The sequence below is a fragment of the Apteryx rowi genome, unplaced genomic scaffold, assembly GCF_003343035.1.
Source record: "Apteryx rowi isolate R43461 unplaced genomic scaffold, aptRow1 scaffold_264, whole genome shotgun sequence".
In the NCBI taxonomy this organism is placed as follows: domain Eukaryota; kingdom Metazoa; phylum Chordata; class Aves; order Apterygiformes; family Apterygidae; genus Apteryx; species Apteryx rowi.
This window is the reverse complement of record NW_020449019.1, coordinates 279,555-301,263: the sequence shown is the minus strand read 5'-3', so window position 1 is coordinate 301,263 and position 21,709 is coordinate 279,555. Positions and strand designations below refer to the sequence as shown.

Genomic DNA, 21,709 nt, shown 5'->3' with positions numbered 1-21,709 from the left:
AGGGCGGCCAGGGGCAGTGGGAGCCAGCCGTGCCAGGGCCTGCAGAGCTGACCGCTGTGTTTTGATAACGCTGTTTTGGGCTTGGCTTCTGGGTGTTGGTTCGTGGCCAGCTCAGACAGGCTTGTGGCTTTTATAAAGGTGCGATGAGCAGGGTCCTGTGAGTGCCAGCACCTCCAGAGGGGTGGATGTGCAGCAGAGACCATGCACGTGGGCCCCAGGCAGCGGGTGCTGGCCACAATGAGAGCCGAAGCACCCGGGCAGGCTGACACAGCTCTCCAGGTGGTAGACACCCGCTTGCAGCCTGGGCTGGAGGGGTCTGCAAGCAGCAGCTCTGGGGTCCTTTGCCAGGCACTTGGCTGCAGTAGCTTCACCTCGAGCGTCTCCTCAGCGACTGAGCGAGTCAGTGCCATCCTGCGGCAGGAGGAGGCAGGTGACAGAAGATGCCCGCTGCTCTTCGTTCAGCTCAATGAGCTGCTCAGCAGCCCGGCAGGCCTGGAGTGGAGAGAGACAGCCAGGTGGGTACCTCCTCGCAAGGGTCGGCCCAGCTGGTGATACATTGGGAACTTAAGCTTAAATAGCCTTTAAAATCCCATGTCCAACCTCTGGTGGAGCCCACATCAGGCACTCAAGGAAGCCTGGGTGCCATGCCACCCAGTCGGGGCAGTGCTGTGTGAGGGTTTTCCCTGCCCTGCAATGCAATGATTACTCAACAGCAGCTTCAGCTCAAAATCAGGGGTGCTCAGTTTGCTCTAACCCCTCCGCTATCCAGACTGTGTCTTCCAGGAAATTCTTCTTCCCAATTTCAAATGACTCATTTCATGTGAAAGCTTCTGCCACCCGCAAGAGCATGGTGTCAGGCAGGGCCGCAGACAGTAACCTGACAGTTTGCACAGAGTTGGGACACATATTTCCTTAGTTCTGCTTCTGCATTTTCTGCCTCTCCAAGGCTCCAGTGACCATGCTGTGGGCCGGGAGGGGGACAGCACTTTCTTGGCTCCCCCAGTCTGAGCACTTGCCCGACACAGCCCCCTGGCTGAAGCAAAATTGAAGGCACAGCAGCACAATCACTGTGGGGAAATAAGAGAAAAGGGGGTGTCATGGGAGAGCTGGGGGGAAAGATACACCCTGCAAAGTGTTAACATCAAGGGAAGAGTCTGGGTGGTGAGCATGAGCAGTCCAGCTGCACTGGGCAGCTCTTCCCCAGAAATGGATGCAACCTTCCCGAAATAAGCAGGCAAAAAAGAGGGTTGCACTGCTCTTTGTGAAGAGACTGAGACAGCCCAGGGGCAGGGAAAGGAGAGGGAGCCAAATCTCAGCTTAGGAGTGGGTGTTAGGTGTCTGGTCATGACTGCTGGTGCACATACCCTGAAGCCTGCACCACGCAGCCCTGAAACAGATGATCTGGTTTCTTATCTAAAAGATGCAAGAAAGGCCTGGAAAAAAGGCTTGGCCATAGGGCAGGCTCTCCCAGGTAAAAGCTGAGACATAGGGAGAAAGCAGGAGTAGGACTTGGAAATGGCTCAGATGTACAGAGGCAACAGGAGTTGGAAATAACCCAGGGGGCGAGAGCCAGGAGGAGATGGGATGGATGGTGTCAGGGAGGAGGCAAAGGCAGAGAGCAGCAGCTTGGGGTGGGCCTGTCTGGGAGTCACAGGACACCCCAGGGCAGTGACAGCACTGGCAAGGGCTGGCTCAGTGCTGCCATGGGGAAGGAGCATGGCTGGGAGGTCCCACCCTGCTGTGCCAACCAGGGGAGCGAGAAGCGCAGCTTGGCAGAAATGCACAGGAGGGAGAAAGGGACATGTGCCAAGGGGCTCTCAGCACAGCGATGGGCCTGCCCTGGCATCTGGAGGGTGAAACTGGGACCAGTGGCCCCAGAGCCGCAAAGCCCTGGGCTGTGATGACTCTCCCCAGGACTCAGCCCTCTCCTCCCTGCCATGGCTCCCAGGCTCTGTGCTGTGGCCCCAGCGATTCGGTGTACTTCCCTCTGAGCTATCCAGAGGAACGGCCTGGCACTGCATGTCCAGGGGAACCCGTTCTGCTGGGGCACACTCTCACCCCGCAGCGCAGGCATCCAGCTCGGAGCAGCCAGCCCGCCCGTGGACACAAAGGAAAGCTCTGTGTGTGCTGGCCTTTGAATACTTGGCACGACCTGACCATGGCAAATAGCTCCAGATGCTTCCCTTTTGACTCCAGTGAGTGCTGCTAACTGCAGGGACTCATGAAATCCTGCTAACGAAGAGATCAAAGCAACGCATGGGGCCTGACAGGAAGCTCGCGGCTAGTGTGGGAACAGGCCTGCTCAGGCTGCCCAGCCACTCCGGTGACATGAGCCTGTGCCGCTGCCTGGCCCAGCACCCAAGGGCCCTCTGTGCCCCATGGTGCTGCCACTCACGTATCCCACCACCACTCCTTGGCCCCCCAGATCCCCTCCTGGCTAGTGCAACCCAGTGCCGAGCTCCAGAATGGGCGTGATCTTTGGCTCCCACTGCCTGGCATGGGATTCAGGAGCAGCCTGTTTCATGCTGCTGACCCAGTGCATCTTCCCTGGCAGGTGGATAAAGTTTGAGGAGAAAGTGGAGGATGGAGGGGAGCGCTGGAGCATGCCCCACGTCACAGCCCTCCCCCTGCACAGCCTCTTTGAGCTGAGGATGTGCCTGCAGAAGGGGACAGTCCTCCTGGATCTGGATGCCCACAGTTTCAAGGAAATAATCGGTATGTGAGAAAGGCAAAGGTCACCTCATGGGATGGGCTGTTCCTGGGAGTAGGACCAGGTTAACAGGAAATCCCTAAATAAAAGCACTGACACTTGATAGCCAGCTACCTGGGGTGACTCTCTGCTAGCCCAGGAAAAGGGTTTTTTCCCTGGCTGGCAAAGCTGCAGGCCAGGGGCCAGCCCCCTGTGGGCTTGCAGCTGGGTGCCAGCCCCTGGCAGGACAGCAGGGCCTGGAGGGACTGAGCACCATCCCTTTCCATGTCGCAGATGAGGCACTTTCCAGGCAGCCCGAGGAGCGAGCTCTGCGGCCTGAGCTGAAGGATCGCCTGGTAGCCCTGCTGCTCCGCCAGCCCCGGCACCAGGCCACCAAATCCCCACTGTGGACTCTTGCCGAGCTCAGCCTCTCCCCCTGCAGAGGTAGGCACAGTGCTGGGCTGCACTCCCATCCTGGCTGCAGGGTCTCACGTGGGACTTCACTGAGATGGGGCCAGGTGTGGGGAGAGCTAAGTGGAGCATGGGGCTTCCCCTGGCATGCACAGCCCTGACCGCTGGGTCACGACACTGCTGTCTCACCAGTTACACCTCTGCGCCACATACTCAGAGCAATATCAATGCTGCCCATTTGATCGCACCTGTATTTTGCTGCTTGGCCCTTTTCTTTGCAGAGAAGGCCAAAAACCAGTCTGATCCCAGAGCCCAGCTCTCAGAAACGCCTCTCAAGGAGCAGGTAAGGGAAGATGGAGCTGGGCTGGAAGATCAGGTTATCAGTGGAGGGAAAAGATTTTTCCAAGCAATATATCAACTTCTTGGCCAAAACCCAAAGCAAACTGAAAAATTCTGCTTGCAAACAGTATTAGTATTATTGTGAAGTGATGCTGGACCAGCTCTTATGGAGTAGGATGTGCTTCTGTCTCTACAGGACCAAGTCTCCCCGATGTGTCCTCTCTATGAGGGAGGCAGGATTCCCCAGGGCCATGCGGCTCAACAGAAGGCAGCCAGCTGGGGAGGCAAAGGGGGGGCATGAGGCAGCCAACAAGGTTAGAAGTTGGAAACAATGTGATGGCTTGGGCTCATTGCCAGTGGGTCCCCGTTCCCAGGGCAGCCATCGCATCCTGAGCCCCAGCTGCTGAGCAGAGGGAGAGCAACTGCACTGTAGCATGGAACGATACTGTGCCAGGTATCATCCCACGCGGACCTTCCTTTCCATTTCGTTTTCAGCTGAAAAACAAATTCAAGAAGAAGCTCCCGCTGGGGACTGAAGTAGCCAGTGTGCTCGTTGGTGAAGTTGACTTCCTGGAGAAGCCCTTTATCGCCTTCGTTCGCCTCAAGGAGATGGTGGCCCTTGGTGCACTCACCGAAGTCGCTCTCCCTAGCAGGTAACCAGAGCATGACCAGTAACCCTGCAGCCCTTGCTCCCTGCCCTGCAGCCCCCTTTGCTGTTTGTCTCCCCTGCTCCCTCCTGCATTGTTCCGCCTCTGAAACTGGGAGCACAGAATAGCCATTTAGACTTGGCAACACGGGATGAGACTTTGCTTGTTAAAAGCAAATTTTAAGACTCCCAAAGTCCTGTGCAGAGCCTGTATGCAAGTCCCAAAGCCTCAGCTCACTGCCTCCCATTCTGTTTTTCACAGCTCGGAGCAGAGAGTCAGCAGTTGCTAGGCAGTCTGGGGAGATGTTTCCTGGGCTGTCCCTACCTGGGCTCAGCATTCACTGTCCTCTTTAGGAGGGTCTGGATGCAGTCCCCTCACTGCCCAGGAATGCCAATGCTTACCTCCATTTGAGGTTGGGAAGGAATGGAGATTTCTAGGGATCTCTCTCCCTCCTGCCTCTCTCCTGTCAAGCTGGCCTGGTGGGATGCTTTTCAGACCATCAGAGTGGTTCATATTTTAACTTGTGGCATTGTTGGTCTAGGGGAAAAGGAGCAGGGGCAGGAGGTGTTTTTCCGTGGTTGAACAATGCTTAATTTAAAGCCGTAACAGGAAAGTGTCAGTGTCTCCCTCTGAACTGGAGACTTCCTTAGGAAGCACACTGAGGAGACAGGCAGGGCTCAGGAGGGACATTGCCACCTCCTGGTCACTTGGGGCAGAGAGTGACACCACAGATCAGGGCTGGGGCAGGCTCTTTAGAGCTGCCTTCAGCCCTGTTCCTGCTGTGGCAGCAGTTTCCCTAGTCTGTCTCTGGGTGTTTGATCTGGATATGATGACTATAGCCACTCCACAGCCCCTGGGTACCATGACTGTAGCCATTTTTTCCAATTTTGCAAAGGAGTGGAGGGCTTTGTGTGGATGGGCTCTCCCTCTGTAGACCTTCTAGGAATGGTCTCCTGCTTATGTCATTGTCTATGACCTCTGTTTTCTCTCTGACATTTTCACCTCCTTTCTCTCCCCTCTTCCTCAGCTCTTATGGGCTTTATTTTGCAGCTCCCCTCCCAGGTGTGGGATTTTAGCCATATTTGCTCAAGAGTTCTGAGTTCTCCTTCTAAACTCCTCCCATGTCCCTTTAGTCCTACCAAACCTTGCTTCCCATGCAGCTGGCAAGCTCTCCTTCCCAATCTTAATGTTCCTGTGTCCTGCCTGCAAGCATGAACATTCCCATGAGCATGAACCCACAGACATCCCCAGCTGAGCAGCTGTCCCCTTCTCTGCCCCAAAGAGCCATTCCCCTCCTCACAGCAGCCCATGTTTCTATGGACCCTGTGAGCTGACTGCAGTCACAGCATCCCACAGTCTCCTGGGTGAACAGGGTGCCCAAACACCAGGCAGCAGGTGTGTGTCTCACTCCTCTGCCCACTGACTTCCCCAGATCAGGGTAGACACCCACCTGTTTGTGTCCTGGGGAGACCACGCTAAGCATTAGCAGCCCCTCAAGCCTGGAGAACCTGTGTCTCCAGGACCCCTGCTGCATGGTGCCCTGCCCCCAGGAGAAGCATTCCCAGGAGAGGAGAAGTCTACTCAGACGGGGCTCTTCATGGGTTACTTTCTTCTCTGTAGGTTTCTTTTCATCCTGCTGGGCCCACGAGCCAAAGCAAAAGCCTACCATGAGATTGGAAGGGCCATGGCCACGCTGCTGACAGATGAGGTGAGCCTGGATGCAGTGAATGTTCTGGGCAACCACAGGTGGGACAGGGCTGGATTGAGGCTGGGTGAAGCACCCCAAGACTCCTCAGCAGGCTGCAGCAAGGAGGGCAGGGGAAAGGATGAGCTGGCTGCCTCCCTTGCCCAGGATAAAAAACAAAGATTTTGGATTGGTCAAAGCTCTTTGGATGGGATTTAGGAGCAGCTGTTGCATTGAACTGGATGGGTGCCTCTCTTGGCGATGTCTGCCCACTGGGAGCAAGGTTCTGAGTAGCTGAACGCAGGGATTCAGTGGCTAATCCACCACATCTCCCTGCAGCTCTTCCAAAGGGTCGCCCAGCAGGCTGAGCACCAAGAAGACCTCATTGCAGGGATCAATGAATTCCTGGATGAGCTGACTGTGCTGCCTCCCGGAAAATGGGACCCCAGTGCCCGAATCCCTCCACCAGACTGCCTGCCCTCTCTGCACAAAAGGTATCCTGGGGGGAGGGCTCCCAGCAGTCTTCACCAGTCCCTCTGGGGAGCAGTGGAGGGTCCCACTCAGAAAGCTCTGCTGAGGGTCTGTGACACTGGAGTCCTGGGCTCTGTGAGGAAGAAGCCACTCAGCATCCAATCTTTGCCAGTGAAGTTCTCCCAGCCAAGCCCCTCTGCAGCTCCAGCTGATGGCAACTGCAGCCCTGGGTACTGTTAGTCCTGCTATCCCAGGTGGCCCTCACCAGTGAGGGAATGGCTAAACCACCCCGTGTGCCATGCATGCAGGAGCCACCACAAACACTGGGTTTCAGTAAGTAGGTATGAATCTCATCCTCCAAGCAGGACATCTTCTGCTCTGCCCAGCTCTCCTACCAAAACTGGTCCTGCTAGGGTTTATTCAAGGGCTTGCCTGCCAGCTGGCAGAGGAAAGCCAGCTGTCTTCCTTCTCCTCATCATCATTGCAAGGCGATCTGCAAGGTCTCACCAGCTCCAGTTGCATCTCTGTCCACTCTCCATCCTCCCTGTCCCTTTGCAGAGTGCATCCCCAGGATGCAGCCAGGCCCCAACAACTCTGCTCTGAAAGCTGCCTGTTTGGGTTCCTCTTGGCTCTGTCTCAGGATGTCCACGCACCTGTGGGAGTGGAAATCTCCCTGCAACAGGAACACAGCAGCTGCTGAGGACAAACCTGGCCCAGGGCACCCGCATTTTGGTGAAGAGCTGGAGAGGACGGGAAGGTCAGTGCACTGGGGACTCGAAGCTGATGGGAGACACAGCAGCTCCAGGCTGGCAGGCAGCAGAGTGGGTGAATGCCTTGGGCCACCTTCTCAGTCCTGGTTTAGTATGGGAAGATCGCTGGCTTTCCCTGGCACGTTGGCTAGGGCGACCAAGTCCAAACTGCAGCCCTGGGCATGGGGAGGGACTGGCCTTGTCCCTCTGCAGCTCTCTGACTGGGTTTGGCCTGTGTCTAATGTGGGTCTGGCTGACTGGAGCAACTGGTCTGAGACCTTAATTTTGTGACTTTTCTGGTTGCCGTGCTGGCTGCAGACTCTTTGGAGGACTGCTCAGAGACATCCGGAGGAAGGCACCTTGGTACTGGAGTGATTTTTCTGATGCCCTGCACATCCAGTGCCTCTCAGCAGTCCTGTACATCTACCTGGCAACAGTCACCAACGCCATCACCTTCGGGGGCATGCTGGGGGATGCGACTGCTAACATGCAGGTTGGTGTGTCGCAGGATGCCTCACTGGGTGAGAGCCTTCCTGCAGGGTGAGCAGGCAGGACTTTCCAGTGCCAGGGTGCCAGGCAGGGAGCCTCCTGCATGGTAGTGTTGTCTAGGGGAAACACCCCACACACTTCACCTGCTCACACACCACTTCACCCAAACTGGACAAAGGTCTTATTTGAACTCACTTCTAATTTGTGCCCATGGAGCGATGGCCTGGCCCTGTGCATCCTGAGCAATGCCTAAATCGTGCATCCTTCCCTGACTTCTCCAGACCTGAGCACTGAGCTGGGATGCTGCACGCCAGAGCTTCTCCCTACCTTGTTCCCTGGGGCAGCTATTCCTGGGGGAGGCAGCAAGGAGTCAGGGCACACTGTGGCCTAGCCCTGCCTCCTGCTTGCCATCCAGTCCTACGGTGAGAGCAGGCATGCTTGCCTGCCTGCTGGAGTGTCAGGAGACCATGAAGGAGGAAGGCTCAGGGGAGGCTCCCCAGCTGTGGGCTCAGGGGAACCACAGCCCCGGGACAGCTCCACATCTCCGACAAGTCCCCAGTGGGTGGGACGAGACCATGAGTCCCAACCCACTGTCAGGCTGTCTCTGATGTCTCTGCACAGAGCTCAGACGTGGCAGGAGGGACTTGCAGGGTAGTGGTTGACCGTAAGACACACTACTTTATGACATGGGGAAATCACACTCCTATCTGGCTGCTGGCACAGTAACCAGCAGGTCAAGTGGTTAAAGCCTGAGCTGAGCAGGGCTCAGTGCAGCCAGCCCTGGGGCTAAACATCAACAGGAGGCCCCACTTCCTCAGGGACCACTCAAACTCCTCCCTCCCTTATTCATGAGGGTGTCAGTGAGATGCAGTGACATCACCGGTAGCCAGGATGATACCATCTGTAATGAGGGTGCCATCACCTGTAGCCATGCTAGAGCTGTAAGTCTCCAACCACCTGAGCAGCCCTGTTTGACCTCAGTGCTGTGGGGCTCCAGATCTGAGGGCTTGTGGGCCCTCAGGTGCTCCCTGAACTGGGATCCCTCTGAGCTGGCAGCACCAGGCCTGCATACCCTGCATCTCCTTCCCTCCCAAGACCCGCCTCCTGGCCCATGGGGCTGCAGCCTCCTGCTACTTATGTCGCTGGTGGCCTTCATCAAGCTGACAGTGTGGGGACATGCAGGGAGCTGCCTGTGGCCTATCTCCCTGGCGGGCCCGGGACTCCCGGCCCCCACTGCATGCCTGGGGCCTAGCACCGCTTTCCTCTACATTTCAGGGTGTGCTGGAGAGCTTTCTGGGCACTGCCTTTGCTGGATCCATCTTTTGCCTCTTTGCTGGCCAGCCTCTGACCATCCTGAGCAGCACTGGCCCTGTGCTGGTCTTTGAGCGCCTCCTCTTCTCCTTCAGTGAGTAAGTAGCATGCTGGTGGGATGGCTACACAGGGGTGATAGCTCCCCCATCCTGCTGCAGTCCGGTGCCCAGCCCAGAGGCTAGTGAACCCCAGCCTGCTGCTGGACTGCCAAAAGTTTAATCCCTGATCCTGGCCATGGCTGGGACACAGCCTCTGGGTGAGCAGTGCTAACATCCTGTGGGGTGTGTGCTGTACTGAGAGTCTGGGCCAACCTTTCCCACCAGGGATTACAACCTGGACTACCTGGAGTTTCGACTCTGGATTGGGCTCTGGGTGGCCTTTTTTGGCTTGGTCTTAGTCGCCACCGAAGCAAGCTACCTGGTGCAGTATTTCACCCGCTTCACCGAAGAAGGCTTCTGTGCCCTCATCAGCCTGATATTCATCTATGACTCCATGAAGAAGATGGTGAGCCTGGCAGACACCTACCCCATCAACTGGCAGTACAGGACTGAAGATGTCACCTTGTACAACTGCATCTGTAACTTGTCCAGCTCAGGTGAGCCCTGAGCAGGGTGAGCCTCCTGCTGGCAGCTCCTGGCCTGTGTGCTGAGTACATCAGTCACAGTAGGGGCCCCCGGGACTCGGTGTACAGGGAAGCCATGGGATCAGCATCATGCCTGAGGGGGTGAGTGTCCTGGATCCAGCTGGGCTTCGGCCAGCAGCTCAGGACCTCTGGGCTGCCACCCTTGCCCCTTTGCTGGGACCCTGCAGCCTGTAGCAAGATGAGAGCCCCCCAAGCCCAGCTCCCCAACGCCCCAGTCCTGGCAGCCCTGAATCTCCCTGCTGCAGTCTGGCAAGCCAGTGCCACTGGCCTCCTTGCCAGCCTCAGCCTTGCCAAAACCAGCTCAGTCTTGCAGGATGGGCATGTTCCTGTAGCTGGGCTTTGTGTGCCAGCAGTGGGCTGGAGGCTAAGCTTTTACCCTGCTGGGCAGTGGCAGCCTTGCCATGCCATGGCCTTCCTTGGCACAGGGCCATAGGGAGGTGATGGAGCTGGGCCAGGCATGGCAGGTACCCTCATCTCCTGGGCACCATGTGGGGTGGCTCTGCCTTGGCCAGGCCTTGCCTGGCTGGGGGCGGAATGGATAAATAACCCCAAGGAGGGCTGTGGTCTCCTACATGGGATGAGGGAACTGACAGGTGGTAGACAATTCTCATGGCTGGAAGAGCAAGGTGTTGGCGGGAGGCTGCTCGACCCATGTCTTTGCCTGCTCAGCCACACCAGCACCCGTGCTGGCTGTTCCCCTTGGCCAGGGCACATACAGGCACACGCTACTCCCGTGTCCTTGGGCATCCCTGGGGCTTGCTGGACGCAGGCAAAGACAAAGGCATGGCCAGATGCTTGGAAACATCACTCCATCCTGCCTCTGCAGCAGGCCTGGGCCAGCCCTTCCCCAATGGGACTCTGGAATTGCCTTCCTGCCACCAGTGATGGCCCTGCTCATGCTACCCACATACCAGGGACTCACACTGAGCACCTCCACACTCCAGGGCCCTGGTGTGCAGTTGGTTGGCATCACGGCAGAGGTAGCATTCATTGACTCATTTGGTGCACCCTTTGGTTGCCCTGGGCTCAAGCCCCCCCACTGAGCTCAGTTCTCACTGCATGGTGGAGGCCTTGGCCTGTCCCCAGCATCCCCAGACTGTCCTTTATCCTCAACCAGCAGCTCCACATTGGGTTTCTCCAAGGCACTGTGCTCCATGTGGGGTGCACATCTGCCCTCCAGCTCCCAGCGCCTTCCTCCGTGCCACCCCACTGCTCAGGTCTGGTGGCTCTGCTGCCTCCACAGCCCATGCAGACCAGTGGGGATGGAGAGACCCACTGCCAGCTTGTGGCTGTGCTACCTGGTGGCTCAGCGGTGCTGGGAGCAGGGAACACCTCAGTGCAGCTCTTGCAGTGGTGGGGGGCCTTGGGTCACTGAAGGCTGGGGACTCTGGCAAGCCCTGCAGCATCTGGACAGGCTTTCTCTGAAGTTTACAACCTGGTTTAGAAATCAGAGGGTGTTTAACTGGTCTGGAGGAGACATGTCTGCACCGCTACAGCAATCCTGCAGATGGGACTAGCACCATGCACCAAAAGCATCACTGCTGGGCAGGGTTCAGGGCCACCCTCACCTCTGAGTGGGCTGACTGCTTCAGCCAAGCTTTTCCCAAACCCTTCCAGCCAAGGCAGACATTTGGGCTGGAAAACATGACCCTGAAGTGTTAAAGTTTGGCGAACTTCAGAGCAGCTGGAAATAGGCTCTGAGAAGAGTTGGGGATGGACAATTTTTGTGTGGCAGTGAGGAGACAATGCCAAAGAGCAGGGATGGAGGTCAGGAAGCCCTGCAGGGTCTGTGAGGGCCTGGGCCAGGGAGGCATCCTGGGAAACCTTGAACTGGGCCCTCTGATTCACCCTGGGTGTCAGCCCCAGCCTGGCACCATCCAGGCCAACACATCTCGCTGTGAGCYGAGCTGTCTCTGCCTCTGCCCAGAGTCATTTCTTGGGTCTCAGATGTCCTGAACAGCCCCACTGAGGAGGCCCACATACAGTTTGGACACTCTGGAATGAGCCCAGGGACTGGTCCTGACAGAGATGTGGTCCCAGCCAGACCCGATGGCTCGGCTGTAGCCCAACCGACACATCCTCAGCAATTCCCGTGACCCTGACTCCTGCTGTTCTCTTTCAGGCAATGTTTCAGCATGGAACAACACACTGCTCCCTTCGCCCATTGCTCCGCAGGAGGTAAAGACCCTTTTCCTATACTTATAGGGTAAGCGAGGAGGGCCACAGCCAGCAAGGATGGAGGCAGCTTCAGGTGCAGGGCGCTCCGTGCTGGCCCCGAGATGCTAGGAGCATCACGTCCCTGAGGGCCCACTCAGCCCTGCCTGCCACCCCCAGCCTCCTGCAGCACCTGGGGTCTGGCTTTGGTCCCCCTTGGCCTCTCTGGCCCCATCTCCCCTGGGTGTCCTGTCTCTACAGCACCCAGAGGCTGTCACCCTAGCCAGACTGAGCAGGACCCAGTGTTTGGACCAAGGAGGCCACCTCCTGGGAGCCAGCTGCCACTACGTGCCTGATGTCACTCTCATGTCCTTCCTCCTATTTGGGGGCACCTTCCTGTGTTCTACAATGATCAAACACTTCAAGACTAGCCGCTACTTCCCCACGATGGTGAGTATTTTTGCCTCATCCCAGTCTCTGTCACCACTGGGGAACCAGGGCAAAGAGATCCCCCCGGCTCTGCACCCTGAGGGCTGAGACCCAGACACAAGCTCTGGAGGGCAGGAATGTTGTTCTGAGACAAAATCTGGGCATCCTGTGCAACGCAGCCTCCTGGGAACCTCAGCTGCTGCTCTCCACCTTGACCTGGCCATTCACGGGAGCTGGGAGTGTTTCTGGGGTGCATGAACAACCCCTCTCCCAGCGTCAGGCTTCCTGGGAGAAGCTTCCCAGCCAACCACAGGCTAAACTCATCTGCTTTCCTTCAGCTTAGGAAGCTGGTGAGCGACTTCTCCATCATCCTGGCCATCCTCATCTTCTGCACCATTGATGTGGTCCTTGGCCTGGAGACCCCCAAGCTCCTTGTCCCCAGTGAGCTGAAGGTGACGGGCTGGGTGGGGAGCTGCAGACTCCCAGTGGGTCTGGGGAAGGGGGAAGTGCATGGAAAGCACTTTCAGAAACATGTACCCAGGATGGGGAAAGCCTGGTCTTGGGTGTGCTCCTGTGGGCACACTCTTGTCTGAGCAGTCTCGAGCGGAGCTGCCCTCCTGGCAGATGAGCCCCAATGTGGCAGTGGCTCAGGCAACTGGAGCTTGAAGCCTGCAGGGCTGGAGGCCACTCCAGACGCAGGGGTAAGGCCTCTGAGTGCCGCCCAGAGGAAGGAGGAGATGCAGGAGAAGAGAGGCCTTTGCTCCAACTCGCCTGCCGCTGGGCCAGCCCAGACGGGTCCCATGCAAGCTGTGGGAGCGGAGTGGCAAGGGCTCACCCATGCTGGCGGGAGGCCACCACCTCACCTTGCAAACTGGCTCTGGCATCATCTAACCCATCATGGAGACCTTAGAGGAGAGAGGAGATGGCAGGCTGTCCTGGAAAGTTGGTGTCTTCCCTCAGTGGGAAGTGAGTGCTCCTGGCCCAGCTGGCTCTGGGTGCAATGCAGTGAGAACTGGCCAGCATCACAAGCACTGTAATGTGCCAACCCTGCTCTGCCCAGCTGGGCAGCCTGGTAATGCACAGGACCGATGAGAACTTCCTGTGCTGGTGTCTCCAAGAGTTCATCTCCTTGTCTCTCCCCCTCGAACATCCTGACTGGGTGCAGCACACTCAGTCCATCACCCCTGAACCTCTCTGCACTGTCAGGCCAAGGTGCCCCAGCAGAGCATCACAGGCTTTGCCTGTGAATAGGTCTGTGTCCTCAGAGGAGGCTGCTCCACATTGCTCCTGGCATCCTTCCTCCATCAGCACAGTCCCAGGTGGAAGTGCAGGGCAGGCTTGTAGCCCCTCAACCCACTACCAATTCAAGCTGCACCATTGCAAATGAGAAGGGTTCAAGCCCCAGCCAGTCCTGTGGTCTATAAATAGCCCGGCCTAGTCCTGAACTAGCCACCTGCATTATTGCTAGGGTAATGCCACAGCTCACACTGGAGCTGGAGGCACAAGCTCAAGTCTGGGCTTGGGCTCCCCACCCTGGGCCTGGGTGGGGAGAGGGTTTGGCAGCTCAAGCTCCTTCCCACAAGCTGGGCCATTGTCTGCATGTGCTGTCACCGCCTCCAGGCTCTGGGCACCCACAGCTCACCATCATCCACATGCATAGCCTCCTCCTCCAGCTTTGGTGCAGCTGCTGCCCCTGCAGCTCATCCAGCCATGCAAGAGCCCCAGGAGGGCACATGCTGCTCTAGATGTGCCTGGCTGTCAGCCAGGAGCCCAGGCAGTGCCAAGGAATAGCCCCCTTCTCTGGCAGGAACTGGGACATCCATGCAGGGTGGCTGGGCATGTCATGCTTCCTGGGAAGGAGCACCTATGGGCACCCACATTGCTCCAGCCCGAATACCCAGCTGGGTCTGGTCCCTTTGCCCTTCTGTGGCGGAGGCCCTGTAGAAGCCTGGTGGCCAGTGTGACCCTTTTCTCCCTGCTGCAGCCCACAAACCCTGCACGGGGCTGGATCATCTCCCCCTTTGGAGCCAACCCCTGGTGGGTTTGCCTGCTGTCTGTAGTGCCTGCTGTCCTTGTCACCATCCTCATCTTCATGGACCAGCAGATCACAGCTGTCATCCTCAACCGCAGGGAGTACAAGCTGCAGGTGAGTGGGGGTCAGAGGCAGGCCAGGGGCAGGCCAGGGTGGCCGTGTTTCCTCAGGTTCACACTCCCCAATTCCAGAGTGCAGCTCCTGCCAGCTCCAAACAGGGGGACAGCCCCCCCCCCCCCAGAGGCTGCACGCTGTGTGTACTGGGCTAGACTGGGTGCCAAGGGAAGAGGTACACCCCAAACCAGCCATCGAGTCAGCCAGATCCAACCCCTGGGCAATGCTGCCCATCCAAAAGCTGCCAGGGGAGATATTTCCTTTGGGTGCTGCATCCAGCTGGTTTGTCACACGCTTCCTGTGCCCAAGGCCAGGGCAGCACCTCTGCCCAGCTGGCCTGGCTGCTCAGCATCAGCCACCTGGAGGACAGCTCCCTGAGGCAGCCAGCCTGGAGCCAGCACAGTGTGGATGTGCATCCTTCAGGGAGTTGACAGAGACCTTCCTTATACTCAGGGCTAAGGACTGAGGCTTTTCCAGCCATGGGGCCCAGTGCTCCTGGAGACAAGAGCGCTGAGCTGGGAACACATTGCACCCAGGCTGACAGGGCCAGGATCTTGCTTTGCTGATTCCCTTTGCTTCCAAACCCCTCTCTCACCCAGTGGATGGACTAGACATACTCATCTTCCTCTTCTCTGATGGCTGCAGCCTGTTGGGTGGCCTGCCTACCCTCTCGTGCGGCTGGGTATGCACAACTGAGGTTCTGGGAGCATGAGCAAGGGACCATGATGTGGCCCCAGGCTGGGAGCCAGAGCAATTCCCATCCACAGGGCTTGGGGGGGGGGGGGGGTGAAGGAACCTCTTGTGCTTCCCCAAACACATGCCCAGGGCCTCCTCCTTGCAGGCTGGAGTGTCAGAGAGGTGCAGCTCTTCTCCAACAACTGCCAAAGGGTGCTGCAGCTATGGGATGACCTTCCTCCTTCCCCCTCAGCATCACCATCACTCAGGGCTGATGTCCTGGGAGGGAATCCTTTCTGCTTGAGACCCAGGCCAATGCCAGGGAGCTTGGCCATGAGCCCCACATCCTGCAGAAGGCCTGGTAGGCCTGGGCCAATCAGGGCCTTTCTGCTCTCCAGAGTGGCCTTCCCTGGGGAGGAGAAAGCTGAGGAGCCTGAGAAGAGCTGCCCGCCTCTGCCCTGCACCAGACAGGCCATCCCTCCCAGAGCCTCAGTTGTTGCCAGGGAGGAGGTGCCGTCTTGTCTTGGAGGTGTCATGGGCCTTACTTTGTCATCCAAGTGGGATGCAATCCTTTGGACAGATCTGCCAGGCTACCCCCAGGAAAACTCGCCATATTCACCAGCATCTCCAGCATCTCCACTGCTGGCCCCAAGAAGGGGATGAGCAATGGGACCTCTGGGGCGGCAGGGGAGCCTGAGCTCTCCCAGGCACCCACCGTGATGCTGTGCTGGTAGGGAGGAAAGGCAGAAGGACCCCGTGAAACCTAGCAAGCTAACCAAGAGGGCCAGACAGGCCTCAGAGCGGGCAGTGGGGGGTGCTGGCCTGGGACAGGCAAGCTCCAAATTTGGGAGGAGTCGAGGGAGCTGGGAAAGCACCAACTCTGAACACAGGGCCCTGGTGCTGGATAGTGTCAGGAAGGCAGTGTGGAGCCCACCAGGGGAACCATTGGGGTGCCCACCTCTTGACCTCTGAGTGCAGCCCTACTCGCTGTAGCTCTGGAGGGATGTTGTGCAGTTAGGGAAGAGCAATTGAAATCATCAGGGGTATGGAGCAGCTGCCTTACAAGCAAAGGCTGAAGAGACTGATGGGGGACTGCCTGTCACCACAGCCAGCATGTTGCACAGACCCACGGGTTATGGGATGAGGATGGCTCCTGGGGCCAGGGTGCAGCAGACAGCTTCATGGCTGGTCACCACAGGAGTGCAGATATTGGACCATAGGCTGAGCTTTGGGCATTCAAAGCTCCTTCTGAAGATTTATGAGATTTATAAATGCTTTCAGAGTTATGCGGGTGCCTGGCAGGGCTTCCCCAGCTGTGTCTGTCCCAGGATATATGGTTTGTCGTGGCAGCATGAGCTCCTGGGGCAAAGACGCAGCTCCACTGAGCCAATGGATGATGCTCATGTTAGAATTGAGGGGCTTTCCCTGATAGCTATCCCCTCACTGGCCTTGACAGCAGCTCATCCCGGCTTCCTCACCATGACATGAGAGCCAGGACTGCTGGCTAGCAGGGACTGGCTTGCATGTGACATCCTCCAGGATGGCATCCTGCTCCCAGCACCCTGTGAAGGCCCCTTCAGTGGCAAGCCAATGCCCTGGTCCATGGCTCGCCCCCCAAGTCCTGATGTCTCTCTTGTTGCAGAAAGGGGCAGGCTTTCACCTGGACCTCTTCTGTGTCTCCCTCCTCATGATTGTCACCTCCATGATGGGCCTTCCTTGGTATGTGTCTGCCACGGTCATCTCACTGGCACATATGGAGAGTCTCAAGAAGGAGAGTACAACGTCAGCTCCGGGCGAGCAGCCCAAATTCATGGGTATCAGGTATTACCCAGAGCTTTGGCCCTGCAGTGAGCTCCTCCTTGGTCTGGGTGGGAGCCTACCCACTTCAGGCTGTTGCCTGAGACCTCTCTTGCCAGGGGCTCTGTGAGGAGCTGGAGGATGGGCACACGCTCACCCTCATGAGCAGACCTGGTCCAGCATACGGCAGGTCCTTAGCCTTGGGTTTGGGGCTGCTCATTTTCTCCTTTGGGGAAGCTGCACAATTCCCATAGGAAAACATTCCCTTCCACCACTCGGCATGGTGTCCTGGAGCTGCGGCAGCTCCTGGCCACCTTCAGCCAGCCTGGAGAGGCTCAGCCGCAGGATAAAGGCCTTGCAAAGGCCTGGGATGATGTTGCCTGTGGTTCCCACACACCGTCACCCCCAAAGCAGAAAAGAGGCACCAGCAGGGCCTTGGAGAGGAAGCTCAGGCACTGCTGTGGCTTGGCTACCACAAGGGCAAGCAGGGGCTGGCAGGCACACCAGAGACCCAAGGTGCTCTCTGCAAGGCTGCCGGGGGGGCTGGAGCATCCTGCACTCCTCAGACACCTGTGACCCATATGCTGTTGCCCACAGGGAGCAGAGGCTGACCGGCTTGGTGGTCTTCATCCTGACAGGAGTGTCTGTGTTTATGGCGCCCATTCTCAAGGTACAGAAACTTTTTTGTGTTTTTGGCCTTAAAATGTTTTTGCACCTTTTCCAAAAAAAGGCAGGGAGGGTAGGGGAAGGGAGAGGCCTTACCCTGCAAGACTGGGGCCCACGGGGCCGACATTTCGTAACTTGGACATCCCTCCAGCTGCAACCTTCACCCGTTCAATTGATCTGTCATCAGAAAACATCGACTGGCAAATAGGGAGCCTCCCGCTGTGTGGGAAGGTGGCTCAGCAAAGGCCAAAGGGTACAGCCTGAATGCAGTGGGGATGGCCTGTGCGCCTGACGCACTGCTGGCGTGTCGGGGCTGTGCTACCTCTCTCCACCAGGCCTGCTGGCCCCTCTGGCCTCTCCAGCCCCAGGACCACAGCCAGCAGGAGCATCTCTGTGAAAGCCCTGTGTCCCTGGGCACAGCTGGGGTCACTCTCTGCATCATTACCCTGTTTCCCACCTCCTGCTCCCCCATGTGAGCTGGTCTGTCTCCCCTGTGGTCATTGGGGACTACCACGCAATCATCTCCCCAGCCAGGGATGCTGGTTAATGCTTCCTCTCAAACTGATGCCTTCATCATGCCAGAGAAGCTGACCCCAAACCCTGGCCCTCCCTGAATCCCCGGTAGGTTGCAGGCATGGCAAGTCCATGGGGAGCAGCACAGTGACCCCCGAGATCCATCCTCACCTGACCAGGCTTGGTAGAAAAATATATTGTGCTGAGCAACACAGATGGTGGGAACCTGATCACACATTAGGAAATGAGGTTGCAATACAGGAGATAAAAATAAAAGCTGTGAGCAGGTATAGCAGGGTGCTGCTCTGCTCCAGGCCGGCCCAGGACACCACTGCTGGCTGCCAGTGCCAAGGGATGATTCACAGTGTGCTGTGCCCTGGTGCCGCTTCGCAGAGCTGCCTGCTACCTATGGCTCAGTGATGGCCCTCATGTCACTCGTGCCAGGGGAAAGCCTGTCTTTGCTCTGCTGGGGACCCTGGTATTTATAAATCCTAAGCCATAAGACACATCTCCATATGGGCTGGTGCCTTGTCCTCCATCTCTGGCTTGCTCCCACCACATGCTAGAAAGCTGGGTGAGTAACAGTGCAAAAGCTGTGAAATGAAACAGCACCATTAGAAATGAAGTAAGCAAATGATGCAGCTACATCTGCAGACTGTTCTTACAGGAGATGAAGCTCAGTGAGCACAATCCCAGCGGGAAACTGCACCCTGCTGACACATCACCTCAATGTTTTGCAGTATATCCCGATGCCGGTGCTGTACGGGGTCTTTCTGCACATGGGGGTGGTGGCTCTGAACAGCATCCAGGTGAGCAAGGGCTGTGTGGAACATGCTGCTGGACTGTGGCAGGGCGACATTTGGGGGATGAAGGGGTTTTGCTCAATACAAGCTCTAGCCACATAGCATGGCACAAAGCTTGGACTTTAGATCTGCGGGATGTGCAGTGTGCCACTGCTATGTCCGCCCACAGGTCCAGGACAGCAAAGGGCAGAGGGACATTTCTGGGGCAGGGGAAGGGAAATGGAAGTGTTCAGCTTGCTGGGGAGTATGAGTGAGTCCTAAACTGATCAGATGTATTGGGAAATGTGAAGGGACTCAGGGATTACCCAGACCTGGTCCCTGCAACCATGGGGGTGTCCTGTGCTGTGTCTGGGAGCTGCAGGCAGAGCTGGGGATCTTGCTGGTCCTTGATCCTGGCATTGTTAATGATGTGCCAACTCTGTCCCCCTCCTGAGAAACCCATGGGGGAAAAAAAACCCTGCTCCAGAAATATATACCTCTTTTTTCTCTAAACAATGAATTTTCCTTGCAATTACCCTACTCTGGATCATAGGCTGGGAAACCTCCCTTCCTCCCTCTCCTTGGGGAATTCGGGGGTTTTGTACTATTTGAGGGCAGAAGCAGTGTTTCCTGCATGCAGAGAGGGTATTACCCCGCTCTCAATGAGGACATGCTTGCAGAGAGGTGCTGTGAGCTCAGACTGGGAAATCAAGTGGTTATCATCTCTTGATTACAGTTTGGATCTAGCTTGAGATCTTTCAAACATCTGCCCAGAGAGAGTTTCCCTGGCTTGGGGCAGTGGCTGCTCCATCATGTATCTGTGTAAGAGGACCCTGGTTTTACAGCACTGATCAGATAAACTCATCCACGACAGATCTCAAAAATAGCAGTGCGCAAAGCTGGCCCCACAAGGAGCCACCAGCTCGGCCTCCCTTGGTGGCATGGGGCCCACATGGCTCCCCCAGCACCATACAAGCAATCACCCATCTGGGGCCCAAGCGATGGGTGGCTGCAACAGCGAGGCAGGTGGCAGCTGCCTTAAAGCTGGGAGCATGTAAAATTCCCCAGCATCCCTTCCCCAGACTACATGTGACAAGTTTGCTGTCCTTTCGTGCCAGTTCACAGAACGAGTGCGGTTGCTCCTGATGCCGGCCAAGCACCAGCCAGACCTCACCTACCTCCGCCATGTGCCTCTGCGTCGAGTGCATCTCTTCACCTTCATCCAGGTGCTGTGCCTGGCTGTGCTCTGGGTCCTCAAGTCCACCGTAGCTGCTATTATTTTCCCAGTGATGGTAAGAGGTCCCTTTTAATCGGTTAGTGCTGTCTATCCTGTCACCAGCTGGAGACTAAGCCACAGGCTGCCTGCGATCAAGAGCCCTTCCCAGCCCTGTGCTGGGTCAGACATAGTGCTCAAATGCACCCGGGACACCGCTGATCCCTCCCCTGCACATCTCCTGTGCTCTTGTGTTCGCATTGCACAAGGCTCCCTGGGCGCAGGGAAGAAGGCCTCCCAGCCAGGGTCGTGGGATGTCACCCTGCACCCCAGGGTGCATGTCCTGGTGGGCTGTGTATGGGAGTGTTGAGACATCCCAAGGGCACTTGGGCTCCCTGCAGGACGGTGGGCCGTGGCACGGCATTGCCACCAGCCTGGCTTTCCCAGGTCGGCACTGTCTGGACCATCACCACTTTGGAGACACTGTGTGAGTGCAGTCCCCTCGGGCCAGGCACGGACAGATGAAACGTCACCTCTGGCTGTTCCCTGGCATGTGGCTGGGGAATGGTGGGGTGGCACAGCAGAGCCCTGCGCCCATGCAGGCAGCGCCACGCTGCCTCTGCTCTGGCCCCAAGCACTCCATGATGCTGATATGCTGACTTTGCCCTGGCCTCAGCTGCTGGCCCTGGTGGGGATCCGTAAGGGGCTGGAGTGCATCTTCTCCCTGAATGACCTGAGTTGGCTGGACAGCATCATGCCCAAAACAGCTGAGAGGGAGACCAAGGGGAAACTGCCCAGGAAGCAGGAGAAGGAGGGAAGCGACTGTGAGGAGGTAGGTGGCATCCTGGGGGCTCCACTTCTTCATAGCTGTCCCCTCCCATCAGTGTGGGGTGCTGAGCCTGGCCTGGGCTTGCAGCCCAGAGCAGCAGGTACTCCAGCCCAGAGACACAGGAGGAGCAAATGGCCTCAGCACAAGGCACTGAGCCTGGCTGAAATGGATTGGCCCTGAGGTGAGGGGTGCTCGTGCCTGGGAAACAGCTGAGGGAGCAGGGCCGGCAGCAAAGCTGGCACACCTGGGCCACGGCTGGAGCATGTCCTGTGCCATGGTGATGCCCAGAGCTTAGCCAGGCCTGAGCAGCTGGCTGGGACTGAGCTGCTTGGTCCAGCCACAGCTGGCAACACAGGCCAGCTCTGTGAGGACGTGGCTTGCCGGACCAAGGACTGGGAGTGCTGTTGAACTCATTCCTTCCTGGCCTCACTTCTCCCTCCAGTCTGATCTGATGCATCGCCAAGGACCAGAAATCAACATCTCTGTGAATTAGGATTGCAGCTGGGATGCAGGGCAAGGTGAGGGGCATGGGAGAATGGGCACGGGTGCCAGCCCTACCAGTCCTGTTCAGCTCAGCAGAGATGTGAGGCCCAATGGCAGGCAGTTACCGCTGCTCTACTAGCATTGCATGGACCCAAACCTGTCAGGGAAGCCTCTCCCCTGGCCTCACACCCCTGCCCATCCATGCCAGTATTTGCCCGAGGGGAGTCAGCCCCCCATGGGTCCATTGTGCCAGCCTCAGCCTGGGCTTTGGCAGTGCACAGGCTGGGTTTAGGGGTTCAGCACTTCCTAGCCCTGTCTGGCATAGCCAGCAGGTGCCCCCAGGACCAGGAGCTGCCTCACAGCAGTGTGCTCCTTGCAGCCCCTGACACAGGGAGGTTGAGGAAGGGAGACCCTGGCCTGCAGCACGGCTGCTCCTGCCTTCCCAAACCCAGGGAACGGTGCTCAGATGGCCAGCCTAGCTTCACTGCACTGTCCGGTGTGAGAGAAGAAGGCAATGCAAGGGTGGCCTAGGGGCCAAAGAGCTTCCCTCCTTCCTGCAGGCACTTGCCTCTATCCGTCAGCTTGGTGG

At 57.6% G+C, this 21,709-nt stretch overlaps 1 protein-coding gene across 1 annotated transcript; it reads left to right on the top strand.

Moving 5' to 3' along the window:
• Positions 1-201: 201 nt before the first annotated feature.
• SLC4A9 (solute carrier family 4 member 9) lies at positions 202-21,130 on the top strand. The gene is made up of 21 exons (XM_026067905.1): positions 202-515; positions 2,555-2,715; positions 2,984-3,133; positions 3,382-3,443; positions 3,935-4,092; positions 5,707-5,794; positions 6,110-6,264; positions 6,882-6,998; positions 7,309-7,483; positions 8,755-8,888; positions 9,114-9,385; positions 11,556-11,611; positions 11,849-12,037; positions 12,355-12,468; positions 14,001-14,162; positions 16,480-16,658; positions 17,232-17,304; positions 18,554-18,622; positions 19,714-19,887; positions 20,485-20,640; positions 21,080-21,130. The coding sequence occupies exons 1-21, from the start codon at positions 202-204 to the stop codon at positions 21,128-21,130; spliced, it is 3,009 nt and encodes a 1,002-aa protein (XP_025923690.1).
• The last annotated feature ends 579 nt before the right edge of the window (positions 21,131-21,709 follow it).